Source organism: Notechis scutatus, chromosome 1 (assembly GCF_049901735.1).
Source record: "Notechis scutatus isolate UNSWTSFEM ecotype Mainland chromosome 1, rNotScu1.2, whole genome shotgun sequence".
NCBI lineage: Eukaryota > Metazoa > Chordata > Lepidosauria > Squamata > Elapidae > Notechis > Notechis scutatus.
The window spans coordinates 247,545,472-247,565,728 of record NC_142009.1 but is presented as its reverse complement, the minus strand read 5'-3'; the positions used below and the strand labels follow the sequence as shown (position 1 = coordinate 247,565,728).

Genomic DNA, 20,257 nt, shown 5'->3' with positions numbered 1-20,257 from the left:
CCGCAGTCTTAGTTAGGCATTAACATTTTCTGTCGATAATGGAAATGGTAATGTTCTGTCAATTAAGATAAAACACCACATCTATAAAACCAAGGTAATAATAATCCTGGTAGTGCTAAAGTAAACATTAGGGAATCTGGCATTACATTCAAATCTTCCTTAACTTACCACTGTGGCAAAATATTAAAAGATATACTCCACCATGAAAAGAAAAAATAGAGTACCTTCATGCAAAATGCAGGAACATTTAATATTAAAAATGTCAATATAAATGTTTTATTTATTGTGCTTTATGCCTGTTCTGATTACAAACGAAAAGAATAAAAATAGCAATAAAATGCAATGCCGGATATTTATAAGGAAAATGTAAAACTTATCTTTTCATAATGGTTGGTCTGTGGAGATCATTCTGTAAGAGGCTTTGCTCAAAGGGTCTCTCTGGACCTGCTCTTTGATACTGTGTGAAAGATCTGCAGCCACTGAAAGCCACTGAAAGCCACTCCAATCACTCTGAGATTCTGCATGGTCACCCAAGCATCCATTTAGCTAGGATAAAGTGACCTTTGAGTTGCTGTAGTTTCAAGGAGCAGATGCAGAGGAGTATTTTGGTAGTAAATAAATGATTTTACACTTGGTTTCTCCACCTCCTCCTCCCTCTCCCTCTTCTCCCTCTCCCTCTCCCTCCCCCCCTCCTCCTCTTCATCTCCACATAATCAGCCACGTCTGACTAGCCTCAGCAGCTTCATAAATAGTACTGGAGACAAAGTAATGTCTTCTAGCACCTGCAGAAGAAATATGGCCACCCAACGCTACTCTGGTACTGTTCCTTCACGTAGGAGTCAATCTACTGTGTTCTCATCCTTCAATGTATGAGGATACGGGGATATCAAAGGGCATCAGTGAGGTGCATACTTTTCAGAGTTCAGCCAAACACATTATTTTCCTCAGAAAAGGAGCAGGCTAAATATCATCATCTGAATTCTGATGATAGCAAGCCCCAATACTGGTTCCAAAAGACCAGATGCCGATGTTACAGTGTTTGATTCTGGTGCTGAGGATTTAAATCTGGAATTAAAAGCAAACCCACACAGTCTTTGAGAACCAAGAAGACCACAGCTGGAAAGACTTGTGAAAGACCTGTGTTGTGGATTTAGGTAGCATTTGAGAATTCCTGCAACCAGAATCTTTTTTATTACCAGATATTCACCAAATAGTGCTTTTAAATTAAAATATGAGGTTCCAGCCTCATTTGTTTTTACACAATTTTCTACCATTTAATTTACCTTCTATAATTCTATTTTTTATATCAACACGGTTTTTAGCCTGCAGGTTATGTCATGCATTGTAATTCATTTTCCTTTTTCTTTATTGCTTTATTGTGTCTCTGTTTATTTTAAACTTTGCTCCCAGTTATTTTTGCATAGTCTGGTACTGGGACCCTCTCACTGGCACTGAGCTGCCATACTGTTAGGCCTTTTCCAGTGCAGCTAATGCTCAAGAGTTTGCTATAGTCTTCGTCAGTTGGGTATGCCAGTGTTCAGCCCCTCTGCTTGCCAGGCCAGGCTCTTAGTTTAGGGCCTGTGCTCTAGGCTGTTTGGAATAATTGCTAACACTGAGGACTTGGTTTCCTGCTGGTGTCTAGACCTCCAGTGTAATTGCCAGTATATTGGGCTTAATTTCCTGCCAGCACTCTGGGTTTTTTACTCTGCTACCACTAACAATCTCCTCTTCACCTCTCTCCAAGCTGCTTTCCCTATCACCACCATTTTACTGCTCTGCCTATCATCTCTGCCTATCATCAGACTTTAGCTTTCATGTTTTTACATCTTCTTTCCAACTTTTCTGTGTTCTTGTTCTTCTCCCTCAATGTCACCATAACCAAGGGCAGTCAAAGTAGGTAAAGGTGGGTGGTATTTGGCCACCATGGTTCCATCATTGTTCCTTCAATGCAGTGCCTCTCAAGGAAACCAATGTAAGAGAAGGCAGAGTTGGGGGCTGGGATGGTGGTGGAATTAAATATGTCATCAGCTTAGAGTCCTTACATTGCCACAAATTATCCAAGTCTAGCCCTCCTTGAATTTTGTTACCCTTATCTAGTGCCAATTTAGTGCTGACTGTTAGTTGACTAGAGGTTTGTGTGTTGATCTGATTAAATATTCTGTGCTGCAAGTTAACATAAGGTCCTGATCCTTTGTGCATGACAACCATTTGCCTTAAGTTGAGAATATGCAGGATCAAAACCTAACAAAATAAGGCTGCAGAGCTTCAGCTGTATCTGGTGTGGAACGTAGGGGACTAGTATATTTATGACTGCTCAGCAGTTTTATGCTCTACTTGAGCAACATTTGGTGGTAGCCCATTCTTGGTGCTGAGAATCTATTACCTGCTCCCTTGGCTCTTTGATCCTGTGGGTTCGACCACATTCCACATTTCACCCCTTGGAATTCTCACAGTGAATGGCCAAGTCAAATTCTGCATCCTTATAATACCAGTGAAAGACTGAGGACTGATTTATAGTCTTACCATTGGCATGGCTGGTAAGAGAATTGATTTATGGCAGTTCTATTTAACTCCCTGCTAGCATCTCATTAGGCTGTGAAACATATTCCCTTTGTCTTTTCTGCAGGAGGTCATTTAACAGGGTGACCATAGCTGAGTTTGTTCCAAAATCAGACTGGAAGCCAGCCTGAAAAGGACTGTGTTAATAGGATTCTTCCAAGAATGTCAGCAGTTTTACAGGCAATATTTTCTCAAGCACCTTGCCTGTAAATGGGTTTTTGTAACATGGCTGTCGTTGGTGAAAGTTGTATTTAGTTATCTTTTTTCTTCAGGAATGGATGTTCAACTTAGATATTCCCCTTTTGTAACATGATTAAACCACAATGGGACAGGGAGTAAGAGTTGGGGGAGTGTCAATTCTGATACCACCACTTTGTCACAGGGATTGCCAAATGGAAACTTATTTGCACAGCCTGACTGAGTATGTTCATAGTGAGGATGCAGGAGTTGGGTGGAGGGGGCCTGCTCTTTATTTAATAAAATCCAAGACACCTTGGGTCTGGCATTCAAGTTGGGTAGTAAAAGACTTTATCCTTAAAATACTTTATGCAGATTGAGTTTGTTGGAATAGATGAAAATAGACCCTTGAGCAAAATAAAGCATTCTAATAGGCAATTACCTGAGATGCAATGGGGTAAGTAAGCCTTCTTTATAACCTTCATGACTTACAAGAGGCATGATTGTATCTACTAAGCCACATATCTCACTTCCAAGTGGGTCTAACCATCCCTTTGCTATAGTTGTTTACTCCAATGCTTCATTGTGTGGAATTCTCCAGAACAGGGGTCTCCAACCTTGGCAACTTTAAGACTTGTGGACTTCAATTCCCAGAGCAAAGCTGGCTGAGGTACTCTGGGAGTTGAAGTCCACAATCTTAAGTTGCCAAGGTTGGAGACCCGTGCTCAAAACAAGGAAAAAAAGCACAGACTCTACAGCAGTGGTCCCCAACCACGGGCCCGGACCGGTACCGGTCCGTGGATCATTTTCTACCGGAGCTGCGGTACTTGGGCGCCGCCATCTTGTTTGACGCGCTTGAGAAAGTGCTTCCGGGTGAGCTTGTCGGTCGTCGGTTGGAAGCGGCGTTTGGGTGCTGAAGGAATCCTTGCGCCTTAGTTTCATCGAGGCGGTCGAATGAAGAGCTGTCCTGATGGCGCTGGAGTCTCATGTTACTCAGGAGGAGATTAAGAGCCCGAAAAGCCCATCGGCAAAGGTACAAAGGAGTAGTTGAAGGTGGCGGGGAGAAGCGGGGGATGGCTGGCTGGCTGGTCGCTCAGCTCGCCTTGCCTTGGTCATGCGTGCTGATGCGGTACTGGTCCGTGGATCATTTTGTGATGCCAGTACCAGGCCGTGAGTACAAAAAAGGTTGGGGGCCACTGCTCTACAGCATCAAAAGTGGTAAGATTGTGTCAACAGTCTGTTCTATTTTTCCATTACTGAATCACATGTTTTGGTTTCTGGAAAATCTTCCCAGGCAAACACTATCGAGCAATAGAGGTAATGGACACTATGAGACCACACTCTCCATGTAGTGATCTGTTGGATAGTCTTAATACCCTTAATATGCAGCTGACCTAATTCGAAGAAAAAAATCTATCCTAAAGTTCTGTAATTTTGCATCAAAGACCAGCTTAGCTCTCTCAACAAAGAATATCAGGACACCAAATAATATTCCCCATCTTGACTCAACTTTGTGCAAAGCCCTTTTAACCAGCCAAATTAGGCTTTTTAGCAAATGAGTTGGTATTTCCTATGGATCACTGAGAATCCATCCTCACAATCCCACTGTTGGGCTAAAGGTACACTGAAAATACAGGTGGACAAAGCTGTGTCAAGCTCACACAATCCAGGTTTCAGTAATACATGCCACATCATTTTCTTCATTCACAATAAAATCATAAATAGTGAAATATAACTGTGAACTTTGTTTAAAAGCAAACATCATCAAGGAATAAGAGATAGAGCTAAATCTGTAGAAACCAGGTGATGACCTGCAGCAATCTATGTCCTCTGGCCATTAGGTATTTTCTATCCCTGGTCATTCTTCATTTCTAACTAGCATTTATCTGAAGTTGGGTGCCACCACTGCCATCCCCAGGAAACATTTAATCTTCCACATTAACATAGAGAAAAAAGATATGGCAAGGGCAGAAAACCATATACCAAGCTTATTTATTACAGTTATGGACTGTGGCATTAAAGCAGCCTAATGCCTCCAATTCTTTTCTCATCTAAGCTGGAATGACTTCAAAACCTTTCCAACATTTAGAAAACCCTCTGATAGCCCACGATCATATTCAGGAGAAAGAAAAAGAAAACACATATGTGTAAATACCTGACACATGTCCACACAGAGAGACACAGCCTGACAGTTTTCTCAGAGGGACAGCCCTTCTTGATGTGGCCAAAGTTAGTTTCACCTTCATGCTATTCTCCCAACCAGCAATTTCTGGCAAAACCTCTACTTTGCCCTGAAAGTCAACCATTGCAAATTGTTTTCTATCACCTCCCGCTTTCTTTCTTCAAAGTGAGCCAAAGGCTGTAGAAGCTGTGAGGTGAGGCGGGGAATGAGCAAGTGGAATCTGCTCTCAGAAAGAAGCTTCACACCTGCCTTTCCAGGTTAGTGGCTGTTACTATTTTAGTTGGTTGGCTTATTGGCTAACTTCAAGAGCTCATCCTTCATGGAATTCCACTAGTGAAACAGCTGATACCTATCACAGATGACTGAAATGGCTGAGATTTTGTACTATCAGAGAGACAGAGCAAGCCAGAAGACTATCTTAGATTTGGTTGCTATTCATATTCTAGAGGGAAGTAGGAAAACCTTAGATAGATGTATTTTAAAAAGAGAGGTTCAAATCATATTAAAAACAAAAAAGGGCTTCAACATTACTTAAAGAGAAAACTTTGATAACCTATGTAAAACAGTTTAATAATTGCCCCAATTTCCTAGTCAGTGGAAGATGGATGGATTGCAGACTCAAGAGATTTGATGGACAACTTTGACAGATGATGGTGAGAGATGGTTGCTGAAATAGATAGTCTTGTGACTGTAGTGAAATAACATAAAGTCTTATTTGATTCAAGCTCAGTTCCTGGGAACTTCATGGGGACAATCTTGCCGTCTTCTTGGCAGCATTCAGAAGATGATTTTCAGTGTGATTTTTTTTCAACTTCCCAGTCTAACCTACAACCCTCATTGCAATACTCATCAGGCCATCCTGAGCTTCTTAGACCAAACAAGGTCATCCAGGTGTTTTGGGTCCAACCTCTGTCTTATTATTATTGTTATATTGATTGCACTCCTATTCTGCCTTTTGAGACTGTAGGGCAGTTTCTAGTCTGGTGCCTTTAATCGTTACACTTTAATTCAACACCACCGACAATACTACCAATCCTTTAAAATGATCTTGATAATGTGTCTGAATGGTCTAACAGTTGGCAACTCCAAATCTCAACCAACAAATGCTCTGTCCTACACATTGGTAAAAAAAAAAATCTATATACCAAATACAAGCTAGGTGGATATGACCTTGTTGATGACTCTCACTCTGTCGAGGACCTTGGAGTTCTCATATCGAATGATCAAAGCACCAAAGCTCACTGCAACAGTATTGCCAAAAAGACTTTAAGAGTTGTAAATCTAATTTTACGAAGCTTCTCCTCTGGTAATACTGATTTGCAAACTAGGGCATTTAAAACCTTTGCTAGACCAATACTTGAATTCAGCTCTGCTGTCTGGAATCCACACTGTATATCAGACATAAATACAATTGAGCGAGTCCAGAAGTGTTTTACCAGAAGAGTGCTCTGTTCGCAACAGAATACCCTACAGCACCAGATTTGAGATTCTAGGCTTAGACAACCTTGAACTACGCCGACTAAGATTGGACTTAAGCATAGTACTTAAATCATATGTTACAACATCTTACTAGTTAATGAATATTTCAGCTTTAACCACAACACAAGAGCACATAACAGATATAAACTTAATGTAAACCACTCCAAACTTGACTGCAGGAAGTACAATTTCAGCAACAAAGTAGTCAATGTCTGGAACTCACTACCTGATTCTGTTGTCATCTGCTCAAACCCCCGCTTCTTTACCCTCAAACCTCTATTGACTTCACCCCATTTCTGAGAGGTCTGTAAGGGGCGTGCATAAGTGCACAATCGTGCCTACCATCCCTATCCTATTGTCCCCAATTATTAGTTCCTATTTCTTATATTTAAACTTATGTTTATTCTTATTTCTATTATATTGTAAGCATTTGACAAAATAAATAAAAAAATAAAAGTACACTAAGATGGTGCTTGCTTTTTCATTCTCTCTGTGTCTCTACATCAGTGTTCCCCAGTCTTTCCGGCTGCATGGATCACCAGTGACGACAGTATTTGGTTCAGTATTTGTAAACAGCAATGGATCATGCCCAGTATTTCCTAGTCGAACCACAGAAAACTACAATGATCTAATACATATTGATTTTACAGAAGACAATGTTGAAAAAGCACTACGCAATCTAAAACCATCTCTATCTATTGGACCGGATGGAGTATATGCCTACTTCTTAAAAAAGCTATCCACTGCCATAATCTTTGAAAAATCTTTCAGGACCAGCTCCTTGCCAAAACTATGGTCACAAGCCACGGTCATCCCCATCTTCAAAAAGGGAGACCCCAGCCTAGTTGAAAATTACAGACCAATCTCTTTATGCTGCGTCACCTAGTAAAGTCATGGAATCAATTATTAACCAATCCATTATCCTCCACTTAGAGACAAACAACCTACTCTCTAATAAACAATTTGGTTTCAGAAAAAAACTACCCTGTAATCTGCAACTCTTACACTGCAAAAATATATAGACTACACAACTCGATCAGGGCAAAGCAATAGACGTAATCTACATAGACTTCTGTAAAGCCTTTGATTCAGTGGTACATGACAAACTACTCCTAAAATCTTATGGTATCTCTGAACACCTGCATTACTGGATAGAAGCATTCCTGTCAAACAGACAAAAAATGGTCAAAATTGGGAGTGTCCTGTTAAATTCTGTACCTGTCAACAGTGGTGTCCCCCAAGGCAGTGTTCTAGGACCAACTCTCTTCATACTCTACATAAATGACCTCTGTGATCATATTAAGAGCGACTGCATTCTCTTCGCTGATGATGTAGAGTTATTCAACACCACAGAAAATACTGCTACCCTTCAAAAAGACCTTGACTATGTATCAGAATGGTCAAACAAATGGCAACTTCAAATCTCAACAAATAAATGCTCTGTCTTACATATTGGCCAAAAAAAATCAGAAAATAAAATACAAGCTGAATAGTCAAGACCTTGTTGATGATCCAAACTCCGTCAAGGACCTTGGAGTACTCATCTCAAATGATCTAAGTGCTAGAGCCCACTGTAACTACATAGCCAAAAAGGCATTAAGAATTGTTAACCTAATGTAGCTTTTTCTCTGGTAATATCACACTACTAACCAGAGAATACAAAACATTTGCAAGACCAATACTTGAATACAGCTCATCAGTCTGGAACCCACATTACGTATCTGATATTAACACAGTTTAGAAAGTCCAGAAATATTTCACAAGAAGAGTTCTCCACCCCTCTACTCATTGCAGAATACCTTATGCCACCAGACTTGAAACTCTAGATCTAGAAAACCTAGAACTACGCCGCCTTCAGTCTGATCTAAGTATAGTATATAAAATCATACATTGCAATGTCCTTCCTGTTAATGAATACTTCAGCTTCAACCATAACAATACAAGAGCATACAACAGATACAAACTCAAGGTTAACCACACCAAACTTGATTGCAGGAAATACAACTTGACTTCAGCAACAGAGTGGTCAATGGCTGGAATACTCTACCTCAGGGATCCCCAACCACCAGGCCCCGGACCGGTACCGGTCTGTGGATCATTTTGTGAGCCGCCTGCTTTGCTTGGGCGCCGCCTGCTTTGCTTGGGCGCCGCCTGCTTTGCTTGGGCGCCGCCATCTTGTTTCGACGGCGCTTGAGAATGTGCTTCCAGGTCGTCGGTTGGTGCTGAAGGAATCCTCGTGCCTTAGTTTCGTCAAAGTGAGGGGGCGGCTTCGAACAAAGAGCCATCCTGATGGCGGTGGAGTCTCGCGTTACTCAGGAGGAGATTAAGAAAGAGCCTGAAAAGCCCATCGAGCACGAGAAGGTACAAAGGAGGAGTTGAAGGTGGCGGGGAGAAGCGGGGGACGGCTGGCTGGCCGGTCGCTCGGCTCGCCTTGCCTTGGTCATGCGTGCTGATGCCGGTACCGGTCCGTGGATCATTTTGTACCAGTCCGTGGTACAAAAAAGTTTGGGGACCACTGCTCTACCTGACTCTGTGGTTTCTTACCTAAACCCCAAAAACTTTAATCTTAGACTGTCTACTATTGACCTCACCCATTTCCTAAGAGGTCTGTAGGGGGCATGCATAAGTGCACTAATGTGCCTACCATCCCTGTCCTATTGTTTCTTTTTATTTTTCTTATATGTATCCATTTCATGTATTCATAACTATGTTTATACTTATACCTATTATCTTGTAAGAGATTGACAAATAAATAAATAAATGAATAAATAAATAAATAAATAAATAACTATAAAGGTATTGTTTCACATGCACAGTCTAGTCTCCTGTATGCCCAAATGAAACTTCACACACTCGGCCACTGATTGTATGGCCGGTTCCCAATGGACTGTGGCCAAGAAGTTGGGGACCCTTTTTCTACACAAATACACACAAACATAATACATAAATAATTTAACACAACCCTAACTTAGATGTAGAAATAAAAAGGCAAAGCTTCAAAGTACATATACATGGCATATGTGCTAGTTTAAATCTTCCTTTTTGAAAATATTGGTCTCTAATTCTTCTAGCAGAATCTTTTATCAATAGTGCATCAATGGTGTAGTGGTCATTACATTAGCCTTGCAAATATAAGGTTCAAAACCTAGAACAAATTAAAAAGAAATACAATTTTTCTTTCCCTGAGGTACCTACTGGACTTTTTAAAAAAATCACTGTAATACACTTTTTCTTAATTCCTTCAGTTGCTCGCATCTTTATTGTATCTTTAGATTTATTTAAAACTAAATAAATAGATAACTCCATGGGTATTCTTCCTCTGGCAGTAAATGTATTTCACAGATTTAAATTGCTGTATTTAATACAATGTTTTCTTTTATACTTATATTAAATTATTTCCCTTTTTGTACCTCTCTCTTTTCAGTATCTCATAGTATCCTCTTTGCATCCCATTTGTTTCCTGTTTTATCTGTTTCTCCATGTAATGTTGTTTGCAAAGTTCTCTAGATGTTTCTGCTGGCTTGATTTTTTTTTTCTTCATTTATTAAATTTGTATGACTTGGCAGTTCACCAGTAAATTCATACTTTAAATATGTAAAATAATTTGTAGGAGAACATTTGCAAAATTAGGTGTTCAGGTCATCAGTAGTTATTTTGATTTAAGTTAAATAAAGAGAGAGACCGAGAGAGCTCCTACAGCCATTCAAAGCAACCCACAAGGACAATCCACAAGGGTGAACTGTATTTTTGTGGCTAAGTGCCATATTCATGTGTAGTATGCCAAAAAGCCAAGTTGAAAGAGTTGGCAAGGCCTGGAGAAAAAGTAGGTGGAACTAGAGCTAAAAAGGGCTGGGCATAAATATTAGATAAATGAAAACAATCGTCAAAAAGCAGTAGCCGGCCAGATTCTTCCAAGAAACAGTAAGAAAGCTTTAGCAGCAGGCAGACCACACATTCTCATATATATAAGGTCATATAATATATATGACCACCCCTGAAATGAAAGTATATACATGCCTACATACTTTCCCTCCCTCCCTTTCTCTCTCTCTCTTTCTCTCTCTCACACACAGAAACAGACACACACAGAGTGTACAGAAGGCAAACTTTTCCTGTTTAGCATTTTAATAATATGTTATTCTGTTGTTTATTATAACATTATGTTATTCTGTTATATAAAATCAATGCCCAAGCCTTTAATATGCCCGCAATGTTTTTATTTTACTATTCCCCCCTCTCTTTGTCCTTATTCTGGCTTGCATTTTTCCTGTGCCCGGCATGGAAGACCCAATGTGGAAGGAGCTTTGGGATTCACACAAAAACTTCTGACTGCAGTTTTCAGCTACCCACTAGCTTGGCTGATACTGGGAGTGCAGCTTAGCACCATATTAGGATAACATCAACTTATGTTATTAGGACAGCATTGGCAACTGCCTACTGTCCTAACTATCTTTTTAGGACTCTATGGAGCTTGGAAGTGGTGAAATTGAAGGTGCTATTTCCTACCAAAACTCTGGAAAGGAACAAAAAAACAAACAAACCCTGGCTTTGTCTCCTTGAGGCACACTAGCTTATCTCTTCCTCCCCTCAGGCCAACTTAGACATTATTCCCCTTAAATGTTCTGTGTGCCTCTGGAAAACCAAACTTTGCCAACCTTCATATTGGAATATTTATAGGTTTGTGGAGTAAGAGAATGAGAGTTCCCACCACTTTTTAGCAATTGACCAGGTTGCATGAAAAAAGTGCTTCAGTAAGGAAATATTTTCCAAGTAGCTCCAGCTTGCTATTTTATACTTTTTCCATTCTCAGTAGGTGATTTCCAATGGACTTTGGCTAATTTCAAAATACATTATGCAGGATTATCACTTTTCATTTTGTTCCTTAAAGATGGGTGCAGGACTTAGTTGGAAGACCACCAAGATGAAACCCCAGGGGTGTGTGAACTAGATAAAAGAAATTGAAAATGCATTCCAGAGGGAGACCATGGCAAGCCATGTCTACATTGCTGCCTAGGGTGCATTCTTGTAGTTCCCTAAACTCAAATTGGATTCCAGGAAATGTTACTTTTAAGATTTAGGTCCACCAAATAAGCTCTGCTGCAAAGAAATTGAAATCATAAAATATTATTGCATATTTCATCATTTAAATTTGTTTATTATTTTATTATTGCACCTAATGGACTCTCTTCAGCCAATCTTAGTCGTTCTTTGTTACCTAAACTTATTAATGTGGTATTCCATTTATCTGAAATAGTATAGGGTTTCCTGCTTGAGCAGGGGTTGGACTAGAAGACCTCCAAGGTCCCTTCCAATTCTGTTATTCTGTTATCTTAAGGAGTCTTCTACAAAATATAGCTGGTCATTCATGCTGCCTCTGTGGGAGACTAGTTAAACTATTATTCCCTTTCCCCCTTAAGTTTCCTTAACATGCTATTAAAGAGACAAATAGATGATTGCGTCAAATGTCAATCATTTTTGTAATCAAGTGAAACCAGCAAATGTTTGAGAGGAAATAGCCTTCAATAACTTACCAAGCGTTGCGGTGAAGGATTATATTCCCATTCGCCATCAGAGGAGGATGAGCAATAGCCAGCTATTGCTTGTTTCTTGTCAGGTAGACCTCCAGATCCTGAAAGAGAATCAACCTGCTCAATGACAAAGCCTTTATTCTTTTCCTAGGATCCAACTTCAACCCCTTATGCTGCAGCTTCTCATAGCTTCTCAAAGCTAAACTGAACAACAATTTGTAAACCTGATTACATTAAATACATTTTGGCTACTGTTCAAGGCTTTCACTTCCTGGCAATCCTGTGCTCATCCTCACAATATGAATATATCAAATTTTATGTGCAAACAATGGCTCACCCTATCTTAAAAATTAGGCCTGTTCTTAAAACGCATATCACAAGTTAGCCACATTATCTCACACCATGGGGCATAAATAAATGCACCAAAGTTGAGCCAGCTCTTAAACAAATTACTCTTATGTGGCTTGTAGCATCTGGCACCCATTTTTCTTCTGTGACATCTGCTCAGTGTAAAATAGCTGGCGTCAGAATGTCTGGTCATATTTTTAAAGAAGTTACAAATATAATCAGAAGCAAATGGACGCCTTGATGGAGGCTTTATCACTCAGCCTTCTGCAGCATAAATATTTCATTAATGAGGTCTAAATAAATGTCACTTATATTTTCACTCTCTCAATCTCTACCACAGCAAGTATTAAATAATATGTGCTGTTTACAAGCACACACATTGCAACACTGTAGAAAGCTCAATGGGAAAGGAAGGATTTCTGGGAATAACTTGCATTCCAAGTTGATTTCATTATTATGCCCTAACTCTACTTGTTACCTAGGTCATCAGCATTATGTTTTAACAGGAACTGAACCTGCCCTCCTAACAATTGACTTGTCTAATCCATATACAGCTCCTCTTCATAAATTGAACAATAGAAGCACAAGGAACATCTGCTACTGCACTTAATTTGCTGCAAGATTAATGATTAACACCTGGATTCACTTATGGTCAGGACATGAGTGACAAGGACACATTGTTTAAGATGATTGAGAGCTTCTTGCTTAATTTCAGATGAGTAAGTATGAATTTGCTATAACTGATGTCAGAAATGCATGTTGTACAAGCATGCAGAGATGTTCCTTTGCTTTGGAGGGACAAAATACTATTTGGGAGGGCTTAGCCACACAATGGAAGTTTATCATCCAGGAAGGTTATTTTTCAATGTGCTGCTTTCAACAGGTCAGGCTGCTACCATGATTTTAAGCCAAAGAGACCATAAAAGAAGTACCGACCATTAAGGCCAGGAGCCATAGTTAGAGAAAATGCCCTGATAATTCAGAGTGACAGAAAAACAAACCAGGCAACAACTGAGAAGGAGAGCAAAGTCCCATATTTCAGGTTATGTTAAATAGAACCCTGAATCAGAAATCTTTAAGGATGACAGAGATATCAAAACAGTAGCAAAATATACAGTATTTTGCATTCCTGTGGCTTAGAACATGCTAAAATGTTCAAGGAGTACTGAAGAACCTTTGAGAAAAGACATTCTCTGCAACCATGCCATTTTTGAAATGCATTCAAATAAATTTCATGAAAGAACTCAATCAAATCCACCTGGAAATAAAATAAAAGTTCATAAATCATTTTACATTAGACCCAATTGGGATAAATTTGCATTTTAAGAAAGAAACGTTCAGAGCAAAGTCCAAAAAAAAAAAAAAAAAAGACAGTCCGTGTCTTTTTATGTGTACATTTAAAATAGGTTAGACTTAGCAATCAACTTTATAGCACTTGACATTCCTCAGAATCTCAAGCTATGCTAGAATTCTAGGTTAGGGGTTAGATCATACCAAGGCTCTTCGAAGTTGGCAAATTTAAGACTTGTGGACTTCAACTCCCAGAATTCCTGAGCTAATATGACTGGAGGAGGAATTCTGGGAGTTGAAGTTCACAAGTCTTAAAGCTGTCAAGTTTGAAGACCCCTGGGCTATACTAACAGAAGAGATTAAAAATCAGGATCAGGGTACAGTAGCAGATCTTTCTACAGCTATAGTCCTACCACATAATGCTACAAGCACTGTTGAGCCTAAAAAGAAGGGTCCCCTCTCTCATCTATCTATATCCTATGAATGAATAGCCCCTCCTCCTCACACATAAACAACTGATCCATGCCCAACCTAATGATTCCATGAGATTATTAGATAGCTATTAGATGAGTAATAGTTAAGGAATGCAAGAATTTAAATCATTTGCCATCTTCACCAACGGAAAGAAAATCTGGGCCTATCCTTTTCAGAGGTCTTCAAACTTGGCAACTTTAAGACTTGTGGACTTCAACTCCCAGAATTCTCCAGCCAGTGCTGGCTGGAGAATTCTGGAAGTTTAAGTCCCACAAGTCTTTTTTTTTTTTTTGAAAACAATTTTATTAGTTTTTAAAAACAAACAAACAAACAAAACATAAAAACATCCAGCTTTCTTTCATAAATATACAAACAGTGTGTCGGTTGGTTTACCAGTTTTTGTGCCACAAGTCCCACAAGTCTTAAAGTTGCCAAGTTTGAAGACCTCTGCTTTATATGTTCTACTAAAGAAAGGTTGTTAGGAATTCTCTGTCTCTCTGATTTTTCTATATTTTTCTGCATTATTCTGCCTTTTTATGATTCCCATTCCATTTCACAGAAAAGAAAGTGCTTTCAAAACAATATGAAAGAAGAGAAAAACATCTGGAAATCTTTCGTTGTCCTGTATGGAGTTCTTGCATTTAATTTAAATATGATTAAACTGATGGGTAAATTTGAGTATCCTGACTTTCAGTTTTAAGTTTAAGTTTAAGTTAAGTTCAGTTTTTAAGTTTTGGAACAGCCAGCCATGCTAGACTTCTACATGTAACATTACCACTCTCCATTATTTTATTTATAAACTGGGCCTGCAAAGCTCTCTAACTTCCTACATTTCAATTATATCTCAAAAGAAGACATCAGAGAAAGAACATTTTCTATAAAGAAAGTTTCAATCTAGGAGATGGGCAGCCAAGAAGACTGCGGAATGCTGGTTAGATATATTTAAAAAGTGATCACGAGCCAATCCTCTGTTCCCTTTCAAAAATAATGGAAGTTCAAGTGCAGCATCAAATAGGAACTCTAAAAAACATTTTCAAAAAATAGCAATAGCACTTAAACTTATATAGCAGCAGCTCCCAACCTTGAAATTCTAAAAAACATTTACAAAAAGATAGCAATAGCAATAGCACTTAGACTTATATGGCAGTGGCCCCCAACCTTTTAGGTACCGGGGACCGGTTCCTTGGAGAGAGGTTTTTCCACGGACCGGAGGGGGCACGGTTTTTTGCAGTCTGCATCCCATGGATGGGGCTTCACTTGTTTGCACAGCCGTTTCTGGCATGCTGTGGACCGGTGCCAGTCCACTGACTGGGGGTTGGGAACCCCTGCTACATACCACTTTACTGTGCTTTACAGCTCTCTCTAAGTGGTTTCCAGAGTCAGCATCTTGCACCCAACAATCTGGATCCTCATTTTACTGAACTTGTGGAAGGATGGAAGGCTGAATCAACCTTGAGCCGATTAGAATCAAAGTTGCTGGAAGACGGCAGAATTAGCCTGCAATACTGCTTTCTAACCACTGCGCCATCATGGCTCTTCTAAAGAACATTCTAAAGCACCCTGACCTAAAAATCCAGAATCTCTTTCATAAGGAAAATTGAAGGACAGATCCTAGTGTGGCAATATAATAAAATACAGCACATATTTCAAATGAATAATATGTCATCCTTAATTTAAAATATTTTTAAATAGCATGCTTACCCAAATATTCTCTTTTGGAAGAATCACTTAGTACTTTATCAACATCGAAGATGGTAGTGGGAGACACAGCTGGAATTAACAAAGGGCTTTTAATGCTGTCATCTTCATTCCTCAAACTGCTGAACAGATTCCACACATTGTTCCTCTGAACTGGACCATCTAGTATAGCATTATCACTTTTCGTTTTGTTCTTTAAAGATGGGTGCAGCATGTTCTTTTGATTACAATCAATATATGACTTTCGAGCATTTTCTTTAAGGGTAAATCTTTCTAAAAGTGTGGGAACATCAACTTTATTAGAGTAAGAATATCTATTGTGAGTACTGCTGGGTGATCTCAGATGCACATCGTATTTTAGAAAATATCCTCTTTTATCATCATACCGACAATCTTCAATTGAACCGGAAAAATTAGAGATAACTGAACTCCTGGGTTCAAGGCCCGGTTTTGTAGTATTCAACAGAAATAACTCTTGTGTTTGTGCACTGGAATCTTCCTGAATCTTAGTGTTTTTCAGAATTTCAGGATGAGCCAGGTTATGAGAGTAATTAAAGGTATTTTCCAAAGAAAATTTGGTATGCACATCTTGGCTTTTTTCCTGATCTTCTAGTATGGATTTTCTAATGACATTAGCCATTAACTTCAGTGACAACTTAGGCTGAGCAGCAATGGGGCATTTAGGAACATATTTTGGAAATTTCTGCTCAGGGTCCCATATTGGCGAAAGGTTATCTGAGAAATCAGGAGACCTAGCATAACTAGGTTGCTTTGGAATGTGTTCATTTCTACTAAGATAGGAATTCTTTGGCCCTGGAATTCCTTGGCCTTGGTGAGCAATTCTTGCCCCTTCTGGTGGAGAATTCTTCAGAGCACAGGTTAACTTCCTCATTATTTTACTTTTTGCTTTGTTTAAGGGTTTGTCTTGCTGTTCCTTGGCAGGTGCTGAAGCAATTTTATCTCCTTCATCAAGGTTTATGGAGGATGTATCTGAGGTTTTTGTAAACCATCTTGAAGTCAGTTGCTGATTGTTTGCTGCTTTGTTTCCTAAATATTGTTCATCAGTACTACCCTGGTTGACACCAAGTTTAAGAGAACTGGGAATGGTAGCCCAATCAGCATGAGAAAGGGATTCATTATGTGCCACTGGATAACTCTCTACGCAGCAGCGATGAGGAATATAGAAAGGAATTTGTCCAGGTTCATTGGTGGCTTTTTCTTTGGACTGAAATTCTGCGCCGTGAGGTTGGAAATGTGCTTTCATTTCTGGAATGTTGTTGGGATATGTTAGCTGTAAGGAATGCATAAAATGATTATTTTTAGAGGAAAAATGTAGTTCCTCAGCCATGCTTCTATCTGGGGAGAATTTTGAAACAATTCAGTTCTAAAAAATGCACATATAAATATCAAGTCAACAGAGCGAGCTGAAAACCATTGAAAAGATGAAGACCATTCCAATAAAAACAAAAAAGGAACAGTGTTGATGGTGATGTTAGCTAAGGTCCTCTGAGAGCAATAAAAATATTTGTGGAGTTGTAATTGTAGGAGTCTTTATTTGTAATAGGCTGCCTCACAGCTAAATAACATGCAAACCTTCTAATTGTGTCTTCCAACTATCCTCATTATTAAGAGATCCATATTCCTCAACTGTGTGGCTCAACAAACACACAACTTGTTTAAGTGAAAAGCTGGCCTACATTTGATGGATGGATGGATGGATGATGGATGGATGGATAGATAGGATGGACCTTAGCAATTTTCTGCTGCACTTAGCTGCAAAGGTCTGAAACAAGAATCTCCAGCCAAATTGAAGTAGAATAAGAACACTGAATTATGCAGTGTGGTTGAATAATCAATAGCATCTCTTTGACCTGACTGGACTTGGACTATTGGCCAGATGCAATTTAGCCCACAACTTTCATTTTTTAATAAATTGATTAAAAGGTTTAAATCCCATAACTTGGATTCAAAAACTCTTCCTGGTACACAGAGTGTTCTTTTTTAAACTTTGGAAACATATGATCCATTAGACTAGAGGAAACCCAGCAGTGAAATGGAGACAGAGAAGAATCTTCATTGATTTCCTCACCAGTTCCTTACAAAATCTGCTCTGGAAGGCATTTTCTTTTGGGGGGGGGGGGAGTCTGTTGCTTTTCTTTATAGGATATCTAAGATAGACAGCTCTGCAAATATAACTATGACAGAAAAGAGATTACATGTAACGGATAACAGATAATCAACAATTGGAAGGGACCTTCCAACTAGTCCAACCCCCTGCCCAAGCAGGAGATCCTACAGCATTTCTGACAGATGGAAGTCCAATCTCTTCTTGAAAGTCTCAAGTGATGGCGCTCCCACAACTTCCGAGGGCAAGATGTTCCATTGGTTGATTGTTCTCCCTGTCAGAAAGTTTCTCCTTATTTCCAGGTTAAATCTCTCTTTGTTCAGTTTCCATCCATTATTCCTTGTCTGGCCTACAGGCACTTTAGAAAATAGCTTAACCCCTTCCTCCCTGTGGCAGCCCCTCAAATATTGGAAGACCGCTATCATGTCTCCCCTGGTCCTTCTCTTTACTAGACTAGCCATGCCCAGTTCCTGTAACATTCTTCATATGTTTAGTCTCCAGTCCCCTAATCGCTCTTCTCTGTATTTTTTCTAGAATCTCAACATCTTTTTTATAATGCGGTGAACAAAACTGGATGCAGTACTCTAGGTGTGGTCTTACTCAGGCTTTATAGAGTGGTATTAGTACTTCCCTTGATCTTGATTGTATCCCTCTGTTAATGCAATTTAGGATTGCATTAGCTTTTTTGGCTGCTGCTGCACACTGCTGGCTCATATTTAGCTGGTTGTCCACTAAGACTCCAAGATCCCTCTCACAGTTACTGCTATAAGGCCTGGTTTCACCCAGTCTATATGTGTACTTTGGGTTTTTCTTGCCTAAGTGTAGGACTTTACTTTTTTCTACATTTCTCTACATTCTCTACATGTAGTTTTCTTCCTGCTATAAAAATCTACAGCAAGTTAGACATTTATGGACAAAAGAACATTGCTCTGCGCAACTCTGCTTTTTCATTTCTGGACTAGCCACTCATATGAACCCCCATAACATGAAGCAGTCCTCAAACAAAGCTCAATGTTACCTGAAGTCTGTCTAGCCATTGTCAACTTCTATCACATCTCATCCTATTGGGCCCTAATTGTAGCAGTGGAAGAAAAGGTATTTCAACATAGAGCATTTCCCTTTTTTGCCATCTTATTGGATGGCAGTATGGAGGCTCTATTGAAGGAGATCAATGAAACCTGGGATGTGATTAACTCTGTTCCTATATCTATTCTAATAAAGGGTCATAAGGAAACATAATGGATGCCATTTCCTGCATGGGAAAGTTTTGTGAGGCATGAAATATAGAAATATTTAAAGAATTAAAATTGTAGTTAGATAAGGGACATCAATTGGCAGTGACCTCACTTGAAGTCAACGCTTGTTTGACCCTCATTTTCAAGAAACTAAAAAGTTAATAGTTATGTCCTTGTAAAAGCAGAGCTCATGTTAAATATCACATATATTACCATACCATTTAGACAGGATATGTATTTTTTATTAACTGAAAAATGTAGGGGACTTTGTTTATTCATTTTTTCACGATTATTCTATTTGCAGTATATTTATTGTAGAACAAATTTGTTACACAAATTCTGAAACAACTACCAGGAATTCTGGTTGCAGAAAATGAGACTGTTCCATCTCCAAGTAATAACAGGCAAATGTTCTATTTGAATTTTTGTCAATATTTAATATTTTTCCGTGATGAAATAAAATGGCTTTCAAACAGACACTACAGCTTGGCTTGTTGAACCTGGTACAGTTGGCAAAGTCAGAGGCTATTAACAGTGTCCAGAATTTTTCAAAGGTCATTCTTAGAAAAATTATCAGACAATATAATGTTGCCTTCCCTGGAGCTGAACCATGGAAAACAGCATATAGTCATTCTGTTTTTGTGTACTTTTTTCAAAGCCTGCCCACCCTGAGTGCATCCATGTGAGTGAAAACAAAACAGAACAAAGACAGATTTGCTACCCTGCTGTTTTGTAAGATAAGCAAAGGTTAACATTCTTTTCCAACCTTGTTGGAAAAGTGCCAAACTGAAGTGGAACATTTTTGCTTTTTGGAGTGGGGGGGGGGGTAAGGAATCCATCAACTACTGTGGCAAATATTTGAAGGGGAGCAGCTGGAAACAGGAAAAAAGAAAAAACGCCCAAGAATCTTTGGGAAAATAGGATTGTCAGGAGACTGGAGAAGAAGGAAGGGAAATAAAGGTAGGGCTGGAAAGACAGACAGACAAGGAGGGAAATGAATTTGAGAGAAAGCAGCTGAATATGTGATGGAGAAAAAAAATGGATGAGCAACAGTGGGTGAATGGGTGGGGGAAAGAAAATATCAATACCACGAGGATGTCTGTCTGCAGGGTAGAGTTAAAAAAAAAACCCTTTCAAGATGGCAGAGGTGCAATCAAAGCTT

The 20,257-nt window shown here is 39.2% G+C and overlaps 1 protein-coding gene across 7 annotated transcripts in view; it reads right to left on the bottom strand.

The window, feature by feature from the left end:
* The window catches only part of MICAL2 (microtubule associated monooxygenase, calponin and LIM domain containing 2), a 149,199-nt gene that overhangs the window by 22,769 nt on the left and 106,173 nt on the right, over nt 1–20,257 (bottom strand). For all 7 annotated transcript variants that reach the window (XM_087950957.1, XM_026664837.2, XM_087950954.1 and 4 more), the window contains 2 exons: nt 15,739–17,026; nt 11,929–12,026 (listed from right to left, as the gene is read on the bottom strand). In XM_087950957.1, coding sequence (XP_087807083.1) covers nt 11,929–12,026; nt 15,739–17,026 — 1,386 coding nt within the window. The remainder of the gene's footprint in view (nt 1–11,928; nt 12,027–15,738; nt 17,027–20,257) is intronic.